At 42.2% G+C, this 16186-nt stretch overlaps 1 protein-coding gene across 1 annotated transcript in view; it reads right to left on the bottom strand.

The window, feature by feature from the left end:
* Window positions 1–3926: 3926 nt before the first annotated feature.
* Window positions 3927–16186, bottom strand: part of ENAH (enabled homolog (Drosophila)) — a 54877-nt gene continuing 42617 nt past the window's right edge. The window contains exons 14-17 of the mRNA XM_012731003.1: window positions 15385–15451; window positions 10003–10081; window positions 7373–7430; window positions 3927–6832 (exon numbers count right to left, since the gene is read on the bottom strand). Coding sequence (XP_012586457.1) covers window positions 6795–6832; window positions 7373–7430; window positions 10003–10081; window positions 15385–15451 — 242 coding nt within the window. The 3' untranslated portion in view covers window positions 3927–6794. The remainder of the gene's footprint in view (window positions 6833–7372; window positions 7431–10002; window positions 10082–15384; window positions 15452–16186) is intronic.

Genomic DNA, 16186 nt, shown 5'->3' on the forward strand with positions numbered 1-16186 from the left:
CCCCGCCGCTGCAGCGTGCCAGGAGCCGGGCAGCGCGGCCCCGCCCGGGCGCGGAGTCCCGCGGTAAGGACGCAGCGGTCAGTCTCAGCATCAGTCGGCTCCCTGGCAGCGGGCACCCGGCCGTCCTCGACCCTCGCAGGCGGTCCCGACCCGGGCGGTTCAGCACGGGACTTGCACGCGCCCGGAGGCGCCTCGCGGGCCGGTCTCCTGGGATTTACACCCGGTGGGGCGCTACTGTGGCCGCAAGAAAATGAAAAAAGGTCAAACCCCAGATTTGCGGCTTGAGCGACCAGCGAAATTCTGAAACCTCTGAAACACGCACAGCAGACAGGACAAACCAGGTTCACATGGGCGCTCACGCGAGGTTCCAACTGGGGGTGACTGTGAAAATCCCAAATGGGTCACTCTCACCTGGAATGTACATGAAGCAAATTGAAAACTGCATTTTTTTTTAAAGATTTATTTATTTATTCATACAGAACTGGGGTACAGGCCAGAGATGCGGAGGGTGAGAGGATTCATCAGAGACAGAGCGGGAAGCAGAACAGGCAGATCGACGAAGTACACTGCTGAGGGGAGCAGCGGGCGGCTCAGGAGAGGTCTGCCACGCCATGTGGTCACCTCCGGGGCAGGTGGGGATCGAACTCATGCGGAAGCGGCTTTAGTTTCTCAGTGCTGTGCTTTAACCCGCTGTGCCACCAGGGAGGGCCGAAAACTGCATTTTAATTCCCCTAATCTTTCCCCAAAAGGGAGGGCGGGGGACGCCATGAAGGTGAACCATCCTGTGCCTTCCTTCTGGCAGTTACTATTCCACGTATTTTATGGATAAGCCAGGAAACGGTTTTGTTTCTACAAATTTCAATGGAAAAATTGGACCTGATGGAGAATTAAATTTTCCTCAGTGTAAACACCTACCACTGTCAAGTTCTAAGTGCCATTTGCCGTGCAATCTGAAAGACCAGCTAACCACGTCTGCAAGGTACTATCTTGAAGAACCACTAAGCACAAGCCAACCCACACAGCATTATTTGCTGCCTCTATTAGTGATTCCTTCTTCATAGATTTAAAAAAAATTGGCAATCTACTGCTAAAGAAATCAGTCCGGGAACTCAAAGAGAAAAGTTAAATTTAAATGTGGCATCTATCAAAAAGTGAAAACCACTGCGTTAGTTTTCTCTTCTAGGTTGACATAGCTTTGTAATTCAAATTCCTCCATTAACTTTCCACTTTGTACAGAGATGGCAATTCTGTGGAGGCCGAACTAGCCTCATTCACTGATGTTGAGTTGGTTTGCTATTTTTAGCATATGAAAGTTCTTAACTAGCAATCCAACTGTTTGCACTACCACAAATTAACCTTGTGAGCCTCATTACATCTGGTAATAGTAATGCAATAAAATTAGATTTATAGGGTAAAACTAATTTAGACACAACATAGTAAGAGTTTTCACTTGTATGTAGTTTTTTGTTGTGGAATGCAAACTTAGTCCTTTAAAAATACGTAAATTTTCGATAATTTTTATTACATTTAAGTTGTAATCTCTCAGAACTTAATTTCTGGTGAGAAAAGGATGAGACCAGTGAATGACTGCTCCATCTGAGGTTCCAATTGCTGGAAATTATAGAACAACAGGTGCATTTATTCTTTTTACTCTGCCTCCTACCTGTGGTCCTGATTTTCTCCCTCCACTTAGGAATTCCAGAACTTCACAGCAGAAGGGTGGCCTGTGAAGGGTGGCATGGTGACTAATGTCCAGCCCGAACATTTAAATGAAGTGGTGGCCTCATTCAGCAAGTAGCTGCTGCCTGCCTTAGTGACACTAACATTCTAGAGTGCTAATGCATAAAACGTGGTGTCCGTAATTCAAAGGGCTTATTTTTCATTTTATCTATTTCTTCAGATTTAACAGAAATAACAAGTGGGACAGCAATTATTTCAACATCCTAATTCATGATGATCAAGCCATTTCTTTGCCCTCTCAAAAAACTGTTACTTTATAAAGAAAAACTACTGAATGGCAGAAATAGATTTAGTCAGTTTCCCACGCTCCTTACCAAGACTCAACCTGTCCCTTCTGTGGCCTCACCACTGGTGACAGTCAACAAGGACTTACCCTACAACTCCATTTGTGTTGAGGTTGAAGAGCTAACCATACTAAACTTACTTTCTTCTTTTCTCATCAACTGTAGCCTTTTTAAAATGGGAAGATTTTACTTTACCAGTCTTAACAGATATAAAACATGTCTGGTTTGCAAAAAACATGTAGAAACACGATATAAAGAACGAACCCAATCCACACTCTGATCGCATATACTGGGAACAGAAAAACCTCTGACAAGACTTCCAGCAGTACCTGGCTCATAGAACTGAGCTTTTCTGACAGCCTGACCAAGGTGCTTACACTCGAGAGAAACCCATCCTGGTCACTATCCTCCACTGTCTTTGCGTAGCCCAACGTGTTTGGAACTCTGTTCACACAGACTCACACAGCTCCTTCCATGCCCTGAGTCTGGTCTGCGCAAGTATGGTCAGTGCTAACTCCATCACTAGTGAGGGAAACCAGGTTTGCGAGAGGGTGGTGGGATGGAAATGTATCAGCCTCAGGAGCTCCTGAGGTGTTTCCTTCTCTAAGTGTAAAAATGTGAAAGGTTTAAAAAGTATCTAATATTACATGGCTTTTCAGGGAAAAGTCAGAAGTATTCAGCATCATAATTTTAAGGTACTCCGGGAATTCCTTCTTATTCCTTAGAACTTTGAAAAGACAAACACTAATTCATCTTTTTATAAAGAAAAAAAATGGTACTTACCAGGAAGAGGGTTAGATTTGGAGCTTTGAATTGAATGTTAGGACATTCCACTGGGAAAATGAATTTCCTAGTAACTACGTAAGAGCTCCTTCACATTGTTATTTATACGATGTCATCTTTATGCTTATAATGAACAAAACTTAGAGGGCAGTGCGCTTATGATGGCTACAAAAAGGGCTGACAGAGACCCTGTGACAGGCCTTTGTAAACCGTACTTGGCGGGTACGCTACTAGAATGTAAAGGCGAATTCCTCACAATGGCACTAGAGTACACACACAGTTAGGAGCAGAAACTGTGGCCACCCAAATTCAGAAGGTCACCATCAGGTGCCTAACACATTTTTGAATGGGAAGTGACTTAGTTTGTGGACTTCCTGCGTCACACAGGGCGAGAGGACCTGAGACCACAGAGAAAAGGCCAGGCGATAGTTTTGGAACAGCGGCCTGTGCAGCGGCTGTAGAGGGCCGATGAGTGAGAGAAACAGGGACCCAGGAGAAGCGGAGAGGATGGCGGAGTGGGCAGCTGGACCTGGCGCGACAGCGCGGGGGAAGACAGGACCGTCGGCTTTCTAACGAAGATACAAGAATTTCTAGATGGAGCACGAAATTAATGCTTCCTAAGAGCCAGATAAATACTGCTGCTTTTTAAGAAATCCAGGTAATGTAGAAACAGAAACCGATTTTACTGTATTTAAAATTCCTTTACCATTCAATACTCTTTGCACTGCAAACTAGATAAAGGAATTTTTTTAATAGCAACAATGAGCTTAAGTATCTGACTACATCACAGAACAAAACGGAGTAAAATCGAACATTTATCATTATCATTTTCTGGCGTATAAGAGTAAGACACTGTGGGGGGGGGGTGTGTGTGAGAGAGAGAGAAAGTAACAGGGAACACCCAACAGTTACTGCAAACAAAAAGTAAATTACATTGTCACACATCCCCTTTGTATATATTACTTAGTATTTATGACTCCCCAGTTCTCTCAAGAAGTGACTGGGGTATGTGAACTAAGTAGCAAAGTCATGGACTTTTGGAAGTGTTTTTCACATTCAACGTAACTTATTTTAGACCCAACAGACTATTTTAGAAGTTATCTAAGTGTCACAAACAAGCAACATGTATATACGGCAATTTTATTTCAATCGCACAAACGAAGTTAGCTTAGGAAATTTAAATGAAACAGTATGGTAAACAGCAAGGAACTGAAAAAAATCGAAAAAGGAAATACACCTAAAGCGTGAGAATTCAACATTCATTAGTGCTTCATCTTCAGCTATGACTGACACGGGATGCTTGCAGATTTTGAAACAAACTTTGAAATTACGATGACTATTCTGAAGAGATTTCAGCACCAGCACTAAGATTTGTACATTCAGTTGGTTTGCAGTTGACTTGTTAGCCATTTACATAGTGTATATAGTACAGGTTTGTCACAGGTCAGATCACAGTGTTGAGGAAAGAGGGCCTTCCTGTGATTGGAAAGGGCCCCTAAACTGCACTCAGCTTAAGATACCGGCATACATGAGCACATACACCATCATGTGGTTCCGAGGAACAGGTTTTGATCAGGAAAGTAACTTAAGCTTCCGTTTCCCGTTTTAATGACTGAAATCTCTAACAATGACAAAAATGTCATGTCGACAAATGTGGTTTAGTAATTCAATCAAAGTCTTGGAAAGCACAATTAGCAATCTGGGATAATGTACAACATAGCGTGATTGGACACTGGTTCTTCTGTCATCTTACACAGACCTCATGTTAATATCAAACCAAGGCACAAACGTTTGGTGCGTAAACCAGTTTCTTTTTAGGATCAGCATTTATTCTTGTAGTCGTTTCATCTTACTTTGGACCACCTGTTCCCAGTACTCTATCCTACTGTAGACTATTCAACTTAACCAACAAAATCAAAAGTGATTTCTGACCAGATTTATAGGAGACATAAATGTTTCTACCAGCAAAGTGTCTGCGTAACCAAAAGTACAATAAGAAAGATGAGAACGCCTCCTTTTTAGACGGTAGTACTCTGTAAGCTCGCTGCCTCTTTAATGCCTTTACTACTACTGTGTTGACAACGGAGAGTTGATAGGGAAAAAGAAAAAATGGGTGTCTGACTTATGACTGCGCATCCATCACAGATTACTCTGAAAATTAAGTTTCTACAGAAACAGGAACTATGTGAAGGAGGGAAAACAACTCCCTCATTCAAACCTCTCTGATGTGGTAATGGCTACAGTCTGTGGCATTTAGAAATGATGCACTCAACAAGCTCTGTCTTATGAACTGAGGTGGGAGAAATCTAGAAAGCAGATGAAAATGATCATTTCAAAATTTTCGTAAAACTTCTAATAACCCAAGATTTCAAAGCAAGTATGGCACATGACAACAAGCATAAATCAAGATGGAGAGCCTAGAAAACTTTATTTCCTAACATTTCCAAAAATCTATCATTGCAGCAGGTAGGATTTCTGCCCGATTTTAATCCTACGGTGTCAAAGAAAAGGAAGTGCACTCACGCTTGGTGCTAGGGAGAGGGCCTCGCTCCTTCTGCACCACCCAAGCCTCTACCCACTAAAACAATTTCAGAACTCCTCATTGGTTTTCCCTTAATGATTTCTGTGACCTTAATTGTTGCCACTGTTGTTCTTGTATTTCAATGTAACAAAATCCAAAAGCAACTTCCTCCCCAGGAGCACCGGCCAAACACCTGTGTAACTGCAGGGCCCCCACAGGGACTGAAATTTTGAGTTCCACAGTAAGATGTAATCCCTGTGAAGCTCAGAATCATGTTTCAGACCGTTGAAATTACTGAAGTTAAAATACAAATAGCTGAAGACATGATGTAAAAGATTAAGTACTTGGTTTTGTTAACATTTACCAATTAAAGTCACAAAATATTCCTCATTATTATTCATGCAGGAAACTGAGAAAAAAAGAGAGAGTGCAGAAATTAACCTTAAATAAAAAATTATTCCTTCCCTTCCTCCCATGCCCCTGTACTCTACAAAATGTTTTTCCCTGGGACTAGGCCTTGAAAAGGCCACTACACGTTAGTGTGACATGCATTACTGTCTGCAGTTAAAAAAGCTAATTCTGTGGTGACTGTAATTACATTATAAAAATGTCCACATGCATCAATCTAAAAAAGGTTGAAAACCTACAGTAAATCTACAATATATTGTTTTACATTTGACCACTGGTTTGTGTTATGTAGGAGTCAAAGATTTGGTAAAGCATTGTAACAATTTAGGAAGGCATCTAAATCTTTAAATTCTGGATGAATTTTATGTTTTAGTCTACAAAATTGCATGAAGGCTAACTCGAGAGACTTCCTATCATTCTAAAATTCCTCAAGCTCGACAAGTCATTTTCAGGACACTTTCTTATAAATATCACCCTCTGAAAGCACATACAATTCCATTTGTTTCACATTTTATGATCTTAACCTACACAGGGCTGATCTCAATTACTTACGGAATATCAAATATGATAGGAAGACAAACCTGAGAGAAACATTTACAATACAATAGCATCACTTGCTAGATTCTTTCATCAGCACTCTGAACAAAACTTCTTAAGCCTTTCTCCTCTTTATTTTAGCAATGGATTGTGGAAAATGTATCATTTTATCTTGACATGAAAATATGTCACTGCACGCTGATCGTGCCTGACGAGTTTAATGTTTTCTGCGTAACTGCTACAGGAACTCTTAGACTAAGCTCGTCCATCTTGTCGTAAAGGTCAGAAAAAAGCAGCAGACTGGGAGGGAAACAGCTAGATGCCAGAGTCATGGTGTCTGCAGGCTTCCAGAGTAAGTCGGTTTTTCCCTCCTCCCAACCGTTTGTCTCCGTTTTCTTCTTACAGCTCCCAAAATGCAGGGGTTTGTTGTTGTTGACAGTTGTTGTTTGTAGGTTTTCTTTCTTTCTTTCTTCCTTTCTTTCTCCAGATTATAAAGTCCTATCTCTCCTTAGTTTGTTTCTCTATGCCGTATTTGACTTGCTCAGTTCCTGCCTGATTGCTGGGTAGGAAAAAGGAAAAAGTAAATATAATTACAAGGTAAAAAAAAAAAATGAACAATTCATTCTTAAGATAACTTACCAGTTGGATTTTTTTGATGACTGTGTTTAAACACACAGAGAAAGATAACATGCACCTTACATCTTTCATTGCATACGTCTATTTTCTTATTACAAAGAAGATGCTTCCTTCAATACACGTGTATCTGTTAATTCTCCCCCTTTTATACACGCGATGAAACAGATTCTGTGGGCTCCAGCACGAGAGGTCAGAGGGATGCGAAGAAGGAGCAGAGGCAGCTGCACCTGCTCTCTCTCTGTACACACCCGGCAGCAGGAGTGCAGGAGCGGGGTTGGCGCCACCGTGCCAGGTAACCGTCATTCCACGAAGGAGCGAGGCTTCCCTGACCCCGGGGCCAAGCAAAGGGGGGACACGATCGAAAGCTCTTCTAAGCCTCCAAGGGATAGGCCATTTCTTTATTTACACAAGGACTTGTCTTAAACATTACTTAGAGCAGTAGCAAATCTACTAAGGCACTCACCATCAATGAGTTCTTCTTTTAGCTTTGTTAATTCTTTTCTCATTTCATCTAAAATGTCCTAAAATATTAAAGAAAAATATCAGGAACACAGAAGAAAATAATTGCTGAAAAGATTCTTACTCAGGTAAAATTTAAGGATATATGAACTATAACATGATTTTTCTTTTGAAAGTCACTATGTTTTAAAGCCTAACCTGTAAAGACTGTCTTACAAGTCTCCCCTTATCCAATCTTTGCTTATTCTAGCCTTGCAAAATCTGAAACAGAATGCTTTCTAAAGCTGCAATAATTCCCTTGTCATGCAGGGAAGGTATGATTCAGACAGTTTCTAGAAAAGATAACAGCTCTGCTTTTAATCTGGCTTTCTGGGAGCAGTCTGAGAGATGATACATAAAAAAAATTTCAAGGAAGAAAACAAGTGAACAGAATAACAGCTCTTGGCAAATCTGTCACCTGCTCTGAGGTACGGAAATCCCTTAGAAATCTCCACAGCTGCCAAACTGCGGGCCAGGGGCCTCGGTTCCCCAGAGGTCACTGAGAAGTGGCCGTGTGAGGCAGAAATGTAAGCGGGTGGGCCTGTCAGACCACAGCGTGCAGTGTGCTGTACCTGCAGCCGGCGTCTGAAATAAGAGGCAACTGGGGTGTGAAACATGCACATTTTAAAGATTTAGTATGAAGAAAATAATGGACGAGAACTCAATGGTTTTGAAATATTAGCCACACACTAAAACAGGGCCTTTGGCTGTTTTAAGTTAAATAACACACTAAAATGATTTCACCTGTTCCTCTGTAGTTACTCAATGTGTCTACTAGAAATTTTAAGTGTTCATGTGGTCCACGTTTTGTTTCTACTTAACAGTGATGCTCTGGACTCTCTTCCTCATTAAAACTGCTCCATCATTATACACTATTATGCAAAATCACTGTTTTCAAGTCCAACCTGAAATAGCAAACAACATCTCCTTATTAAAAATGGGCCAAGAAGTGTGTAACGCGGAAGCTAAGTGGGCTATGGCAAGATGACCGACTTCACAGGGTGAGAAGGGCCGCCCTCCGGGAGCGCTGGCGTGGGTTACGTGAGTTTGGTGCTACACACCTCAGCTAAATTAAACTCTTGTTAAAGATTCATCCTGTTTGTTTTTCATATTTTTAAAAAATTCATGTGAAAACTACCAGTTTAACCACTTACCAATGAGAAAACTAAGGCAAAGAAGTTAAGGCACAGACTGACAGATGTCACCATGTGCCCTGTCCCCTCCCTCCACTCCGCTACTCCACGGTCGGAAGCTACCACTTCTTTCAGAAGCCGCATTTAATACACAGGAAAACCAGGGGCTTGCTCATTAATGACCTCATCTTCCTTTTCAAATTAGAGTTTAGAAACTAGATTATCAGAAACTATTAGTACTTCTCTACTTAGTTAACCTTTATTTTGAATTTGGATTACTGTAACAGTGTTATTCTATCAGCCCCATCTGAACAGTTGCTAGTATTTTAAAAACGAGTGACAGGGCAGAAACGGGAGAGCTTAGATAGTGATGTGGTTCTGGTGCTGACCCAACCAGCAGCTGTGAGAAGCGGCCAGCGCAGTCCTCAGAACCCAGATCTGCAGCACGAGAGGACCCGCGGGAGCCGGAGCGGTGTCGCGCTGGTTGAACGCGATGACACGCGTGATGTAAGACGCTATCGACCAGATGGTCCACTTCTGGCTCCTGGGCATCTAAGCTAAGTGCCATTCTCAAAGGCCGCCCCGGGTACAGAGGAAGGCAAAGACTACGTTTTCATTACGGCCCGTCTGTACTCAGCCCTGGGAGCTGGCAAGTCACTTCATTGGGCTGCACCACTCAGCGTCCAGTCCCTTGAAACACTACCATTTTTTATAAAAATTTTCACCTCTTCTAGGAATAAAATATTCACTTACTACTCCTTCCACTCTTTCGCCTTTTGGTATAGAGATACGAAATAGAATGCCTAGATCTCCAAAACTGTGGGCGCTACTTTTTATTATTATCTTTCTAGACAAAGTTGAACTGACTTCATAGGTTTGGCTGTCTGTCTCACGCAGCAGGGACACGTGTTCACAATTCACTGTTAAGAATGTTCCAAGTTATGTCTCCTTGGTGGCCACCGAGTCCCTCTGCACCGTGCGTTTATAGACACCTCTGTGCGCCCTATTAGCCTAATTCTCAGAAGTGAAAATGCTGGGCTCAAAGGTAAGACATTAACTTTGAAGACCACAGATTCATTTGCCCAAGCCCCTGCTTAGAAAGAACATGCCAGAGTGTCTGTTTTCCTCACATTCTTGACCAAGCCGGCCAGGCTGATGCATTTTTGCCAGTGAGTGAAAAGCAGGAGCCCCCTGCTACGTCTGACCACGCTACGTCACGCTTTACATCTAAAACGCACGTCACTGAACCGCTGCCCCCCCCCCCCACACACACAGCTGGAGCTGATGTGGACGGACTGAATCAAAGAGGACGATTTGGAAGAAATCGTACAGTGTTAGTGCCATTTTTTCATTTATAGAAAAACATAACTTTATATCATGTCAAGGACATCCACGATCTGTCAAGGAGGTCTGTGGGTATTTGGAACAAGTACACATGCCGACTACTGCCGCTGAGAACTACCTGCTTCAACCTGTCGTAGTCGAGGGTCTCCGTCTGGACTCCGTTGGCACTGGGCTGCGAGGAGGGCGCAGATTTTGGTCTGTACAAATGAAATTTCCAGGGCAGGTGAGTGGGTAACACACAGAATGGGCTAAAATCAATACAATCTCACTAAGCCAACGCCAGATTTAAATGCCTTTCTTAAAGGAAACACACTGTGTTAAAATGTTAAATGTCAAGCCGCAGGACTGACGAAAACATAAAACGAAGCGCTTTCTGCTTTTCCCAGTGGTTCTCAGTTATTTGCGAAGCAATCAGGAAAAGGTGGCAGGGTGACGACTTCTCTGGCCAGGAGCAGAAGGCCACGTCCTGAGGCGGGTGACCGGCACACAGGTGTCCGCCAGGAGGGGCCAGGGAGGGGAGCAGCTGCACGGGCAGAGGCCGCGAGCCACGTCTCACTGCCTCCTGAGACCGCGGCTCGCTGCCGCACCTGCCAAAGACTGGGGACTGCCGGGTGCGCAGTTTACAGAATCTACGCCTGGGCTCGTGGGAGGAAAAACATTTAGTAAATACGGCTTCTCTGTCAGGGTTCTTCCATTTCAGACATCAAAATAACTAGGAGTGTTGGAAAAATGTTCATTAGGTTAAAAGCAGATCACGGCCCACCAGGTACGTGGCTACTTCCAAGTTTTAAGGAGACATTACGTGAGTAATGTGTTTCCTGCTGCTTCCAGGAACTTTCTTTTTTAAGACATACCGCATGTTACGACTACTTTCGACAGCTAACCTTCCAGTCTATTAAGTAACTTCCACGAAGAATGAGTGTGAGGGAGTAGGTGTATTTTAAGCCAAACTTTCAATATCGAACAAATCCGTCTTGATCCTCTGGTCAATGCCAGCAATAGGAGAAAACCCTTAGTGGAAAACCTGGCGTTTTAATGGGGGGCAGGCCTTTCTTTTCTGCTTTAGTATGTTAAGTGGCCACTCTTGAAGGGCCACAAATAAATGGAAATTGAAGCCATTAGTCAAGTCACGTATTTCTGTCTTCAGAGCACTAAGGGGAGGAGTCTGAACCGAGGCCACAGCAGTATGATGACTTTTCAGTTATGTCACAATTCTTTAGGGCATATTATCCCCTAAACTCACAGGCTTTGTTCTGAAGGGTCCGCTACCGAGCGGCCTGCTTTACTGTCAAGACAGCACTGCTTGCAAAGCTGTTATGAAGCAGGTTCCCCTACCACCCTCTCAGCTACCTGACGCTGTCTCTGTGAACAGGAGCGTGTCTTATGACGTGACGTGCACTGCTCCAGGCGCTGGGGCTCAGCAGATTTACACGCCACGCCTCTTTCCCTGCTGTGAGGGTACACCTTTCAACTTTGTTGAGATTAGCTAATAACGAATATCCCTGAAATTTATGTGAATTACTAAAGTATGCTATGAATACACCCATATTTACTTAATAATGCAAAATATTGCCATATAATCAACAATTGCAGAAACATGCAAATTATAAACAATTGAATTCATGCTAACATGCAATCCATCACCACCACCACCACCACCATGATGATTAACTAAAGGGGGGAACTTTTCATACTGAAGGAAAGAAGTAATCACCACTGTTTTACAAAAAGGTTTGTCGCACTATCCCAGGTGACCTACATACAAAAGCAGCGAAATAACTGAAAAGATTTACAACAGAGAATCGTGTTGCTAGATGCTACTTTTCTATGTACTGGGAAATTTTCTGAGTATCTTTTGGTCAGAAGAATTAAACCAATTTTAAAAAAGGGTAGGAAAAGCTATTTCACTGCTACAATATAAATATTTTATGTAGATTTGATTGCCTGACAAAATTAACTGTTATTAAATATTTTAATCGGCAGCAGCATGAAACTATTTTCGGTGATAACGACTTGGTCAAGTAGAGCCTGACTCCGGGGTCCTCACTCACTGCCTGAGACAACGCCTGCATGTCCTGTTTAGCGAATGTTCCCGGTAGATGAGACACACACTTTAAAAAATAAACGCAATGGACATACCGGCTACTTCTAACCTATGGGCTTCCACCATAGTGGATCGGAGCTTGCTACTTTAGAATGAGTGTTACCTTCAGATATCTATCCATAAAATAATTATTCTACAATAATTATTAAATCCCTATCTTGCCAAATTAATTAAAAAAAAATAGCTTAAAAAGCACTTGGGAATTGCAAAAAGTTGTTAGCTTTTTTAATTAAGAAAGAACTATATCCTTAGTCATCTTAATTAAGAAAATTAGGGTTCACCCTGGAAAAGCCGCTCGGGGTGCCTCTTAGGTGCCGTCACATCAGCCACAAGCCAGCTAGGAAACAGGGACTTTGTCAAAGAATAAACATTCACTATTATAGTCCTAATGTTGTATCCACGGTCCAGCACCAACAATATAGGATCTTCTACTCTACTTTTTAAAGGCGTTGTCTCATATTTAGCATCATAAAAAGGGCAGTCTTTACAAGAAAATACAGAAGCCACAAAAGCCCAGCTTTATGCGGGCTCTGTCCTTGCGTTTCCTTGCGTTTCCGGTCTGTCTATCATCCACAGTGATCTCCACCTAACTGCAAAGTGAAGGCAGGGAAATGGGTGTCACATTCTTCTCATTAAAAGAGCTCAGGATTTTTAAAAAGGCACTGCAAATACAACACAAAATGAAAAATCCAGTCCCCTGCCACCGCCCTCGTGGTGATTACCGATCCGTGTAGAAAAGCTCAGCCCTGCCTGGTCATGTTATTTAAAAGTCTCAAATCACAAAGCCACAGCAGGATGATACCTGTGTAATGAATCATAGGACCTGTTGTCAAAAACAATCTGATTTTTCCTTGGAGAATCCCGTCTATGAAGGGGAAAAACCATTTAAAGGGGTATACAATAGAACTTTCAAAAATAATACTCGTTATGTTACTATTTTATAGGTGCTTAGTCACAGCAAGTAAGACAGCTGAAGGAGTTGATTAGCTTTAAAGTTATCGTTTTTTTCCCCGATAAAAGTGAAGATAGAGACTAATTCCAGTTATGTGAGGATACTGTTTACACAATAATTACAAGGAATAAAAAAATACCATCGTGGCAAAGATTCACAAATATCAAAAAACATTTTTTTTGTTTTTGCTAGCGTGAACCAAAGCTAGAGACTCAATAAAAAGCACAGTAAAGTCGTTGCTGAAACTATATCATATGAACTCTTCTTAGAAAACATGTAAAGGATTTTTCCATCTTGAATACAAGCTGTCAGCTCTTTATAGAAACCATATGAAGAATTCACAAACTTTCCCAGTTCCAGTCCACTCTGTTTTAAAGCCTTTTTAACTACAATATCCTCGCTTACACTTCATTGACGTCTTCAATGCAATATAATGTAACAGCCATTTACATCACAGGATATTAATCCATCTTACCATGAGCACAATTTTGGCATGAGTATTCAGAAGGAAGGAGGTGTCCACCTACCCATACAGAAGTGAGGGACACTTCAATAAATCATAAATGGCCAAGATGATTATTTTCAGAAGGAACATGAAAGATGACTTAAAAAGAAAGTCCATATAGTTCGTAAGCTTTCAAGCGGGTTTTAGTGTTTCATGGTTTAAAACCGCTTGTAGCAAAATATTAAGACACACATACCCTGGGTCAAGCCTACCAAAAGGTATATGAGTGTTCAGGACGCAGTCAGGCTTTTCAGAATCTCTGTTTTGTAGAAGTGAGAAAACCACCCAACCAAGTAAAAATATGGTCACAATGCACTAACAGACACTAAGAACCTATTTTTGATTGGCCTATATAAAAATATTTTTTAGCTAGTGACCTTTAGAACATGTATTAAGCATTCTTTAGAAACTGAAACATCTTTCAAGGAAACTACCCTTTCCTTGACCACATGAACTCAAACACACTAAAGAATACAATTCCGCTGGAGAACACCTCTCCACACTCCTGCTATGCTACCATATGACTTTTGCCATAAATTTACAGGCTTTTGGCCCTACCCATGACGGAGGGATGGAGAGCAGGGGCCAGAAGAGAAAGAGCCCTTCCCGGCATAATTCACATCTTCAAAGGACAAACAGCATACCACAGTTCTATTCTGATCTGTACTCGAAAATCTGACTTCAGAATGTGCTACTGAAGCAAATTTATCCCAATTGTGAAACTCAGAAGGCCACCTCAGTTATGCACTTGAGAACCATACATGTGCAATTTTCTCCTCTATTAATAAAAGCCATACCCACCAAAAGCAGTTCCTGCAGTTTTTCGAAAAACAAGTATTTTCATCGTCAGTCACTTAGAAACTAAAAGCTTCCAGAAATTCAAAAGGCCAGTGTCTTTGTGGAGCTGAAGTAACTGTGCCAGCACCAAATACTTCCGACCAGCAGAAACACACACAGAAACTAAACCCAACTTTTGGCTTAGGGTAGCAAAGAACAGATCTATGACAAGATAAAGGCCGTCCCTTGTTCCTGTAACTAGAGCCACTTTTTATGAGACAAAAACAAGGCAAGCAGAGCAGAAAAGGTAAAAAACTTTTGTCTCTAGATATGTATTTCTTTTCCTGAGAAAAACGAGACAGTGAAATTGTCTCATAAGCCAAGAAAAAGTTCCATGTACGCTCAAGTTACAGTTCAGTCTGTCCAGCTGCAGGACGCCGAACGTCCTTGACGCTGCTCACGTGACCACTTGTAGAAATATGAAGTAACGAGCCTGTTTCTGGCCACTGTATCTTCTAACTGGATGATAACTAGAAGTTTTAGCTGAGTGAGAAATAAATATTTCTACTTGATGCAAATTCAAAGTTGCTCTTCAGTTCAAAACAGGAAAGTTCTGTGCAGTAACTGAATGGATAAACAGGGAAGGGTGTTCCTGGAACTGACGGGGAACTGTGACCACACACCGCACAACATGACTGCTCAGCGTCAAGTTTCTGGGGTGACAGGGAAGGCTGCGGGCTCGCAGGAAAGTGCTACAGCAAGCAGGGAGCAGCAGCGCGTTTCCAACGACTTGGGGGCGAATGGGGGGTGCAGAGGCGAGAACCAAGCCCCTGTGGCAAACGTCAGTAGTCGGTGAGTGGGGCGATGGGCCACTGCACTACTCTTTCTACTTTTTGGTCATTTCTAAATAGAAACAAAACTGGGTGGAATCAAAATGACCATAAAACTGCAGGCAACCTGGCTACTTCTGAGCAGCACCAGGCAGTTTAGATGCCACCAGTGGCACCAGAAAGCGGTCCGTGCCCAGGGAAAGCTGCCGGCCTGGCGGAGCCGTTACACTTACAGCCGCAGGTCTGTCACCCGATTTGCTCTGCACTCAAAAGGCAGAAGTTGACTTCTTTTTAGAGTCAAATGTAGGATGAAAATTAAGGGACAATGATACCTGGAGATAACAGGCGACTTGCTGCCGTTCACTGTGTTTGTTCTTTCCCAGGGTTTTCTGGTTGGTTCTTTAAAAGTAAAGAAGACAGTTACTAGTATGCCCTGTGTGCTCCTGAAGTTACTAGAAAACAAATAATGCAATACCGTTATACGTGTGTTATGCAGTAAGTGCAATTTTTTAAACTTTTAATTCTGATTTTCAGTTAAATCTATAAGCTTCAAATTTGTATAATTTCAAATTTGTATAATTTCATGACAAGAAAGTGTGACAGGTTTTCTTAGGGAAAACTGAGATGGCTAAATCTGAAATACTATGACCCTCTCTGTCAGGTGTGAGGAGTGCCTCCACTAAAGGTAATCGAGAGTAAGGGTAGAGTAATTTCAGTTAGAGTGGAATGTTATAAGGTATTTTAAATTAACAAGGGTAGCTAAAATGTATTAGCATGGGATGGTCACAACTGTGCTATTATCATAAGTTTTAGTACCAATAGTAAAACAAAAAAATATAACATGCAATGTGTTCATATAATTCAAGAGCTAATTTAAATTCAAACTGCTTACCTGAGAGGAAAAAGGAAACTTTATACATTTCAGAATCACGCAAATTCCGTTATACTTATCTGATTCTCAAACAACCAATTCTTGGGGTTCAGCAGCCAATTCCAGTTAAACAGAGCAAATCCATTTACTCTGGCCCCCGGGCACGGCTCCCTGGTTAGAGCGCTGGGCCCTGCGGCCGCCCGGCTGGGGCTGGCTAGCGGCGCCGAAGCCAGGGCAGCGCCACCAAGGGGGCGTCGGCATCG

Source organism: Condylura cristata, unplaced genomic scaffold (assembly GCF_000260355.1).
Source record: "Condylura cristata isolate star-nosed mole 26May11 unplaced genomic scaffold, ConCri1.0 scaffold00029, whole genome shotgun sequence".
In the NCBI taxonomy this organism is placed as follows: domain Eukaryota; kingdom Metazoa; phylum Chordata; class Mammalia; order Eulipotyphla; family Talpidae; genus Condylura; species Condylura cristata.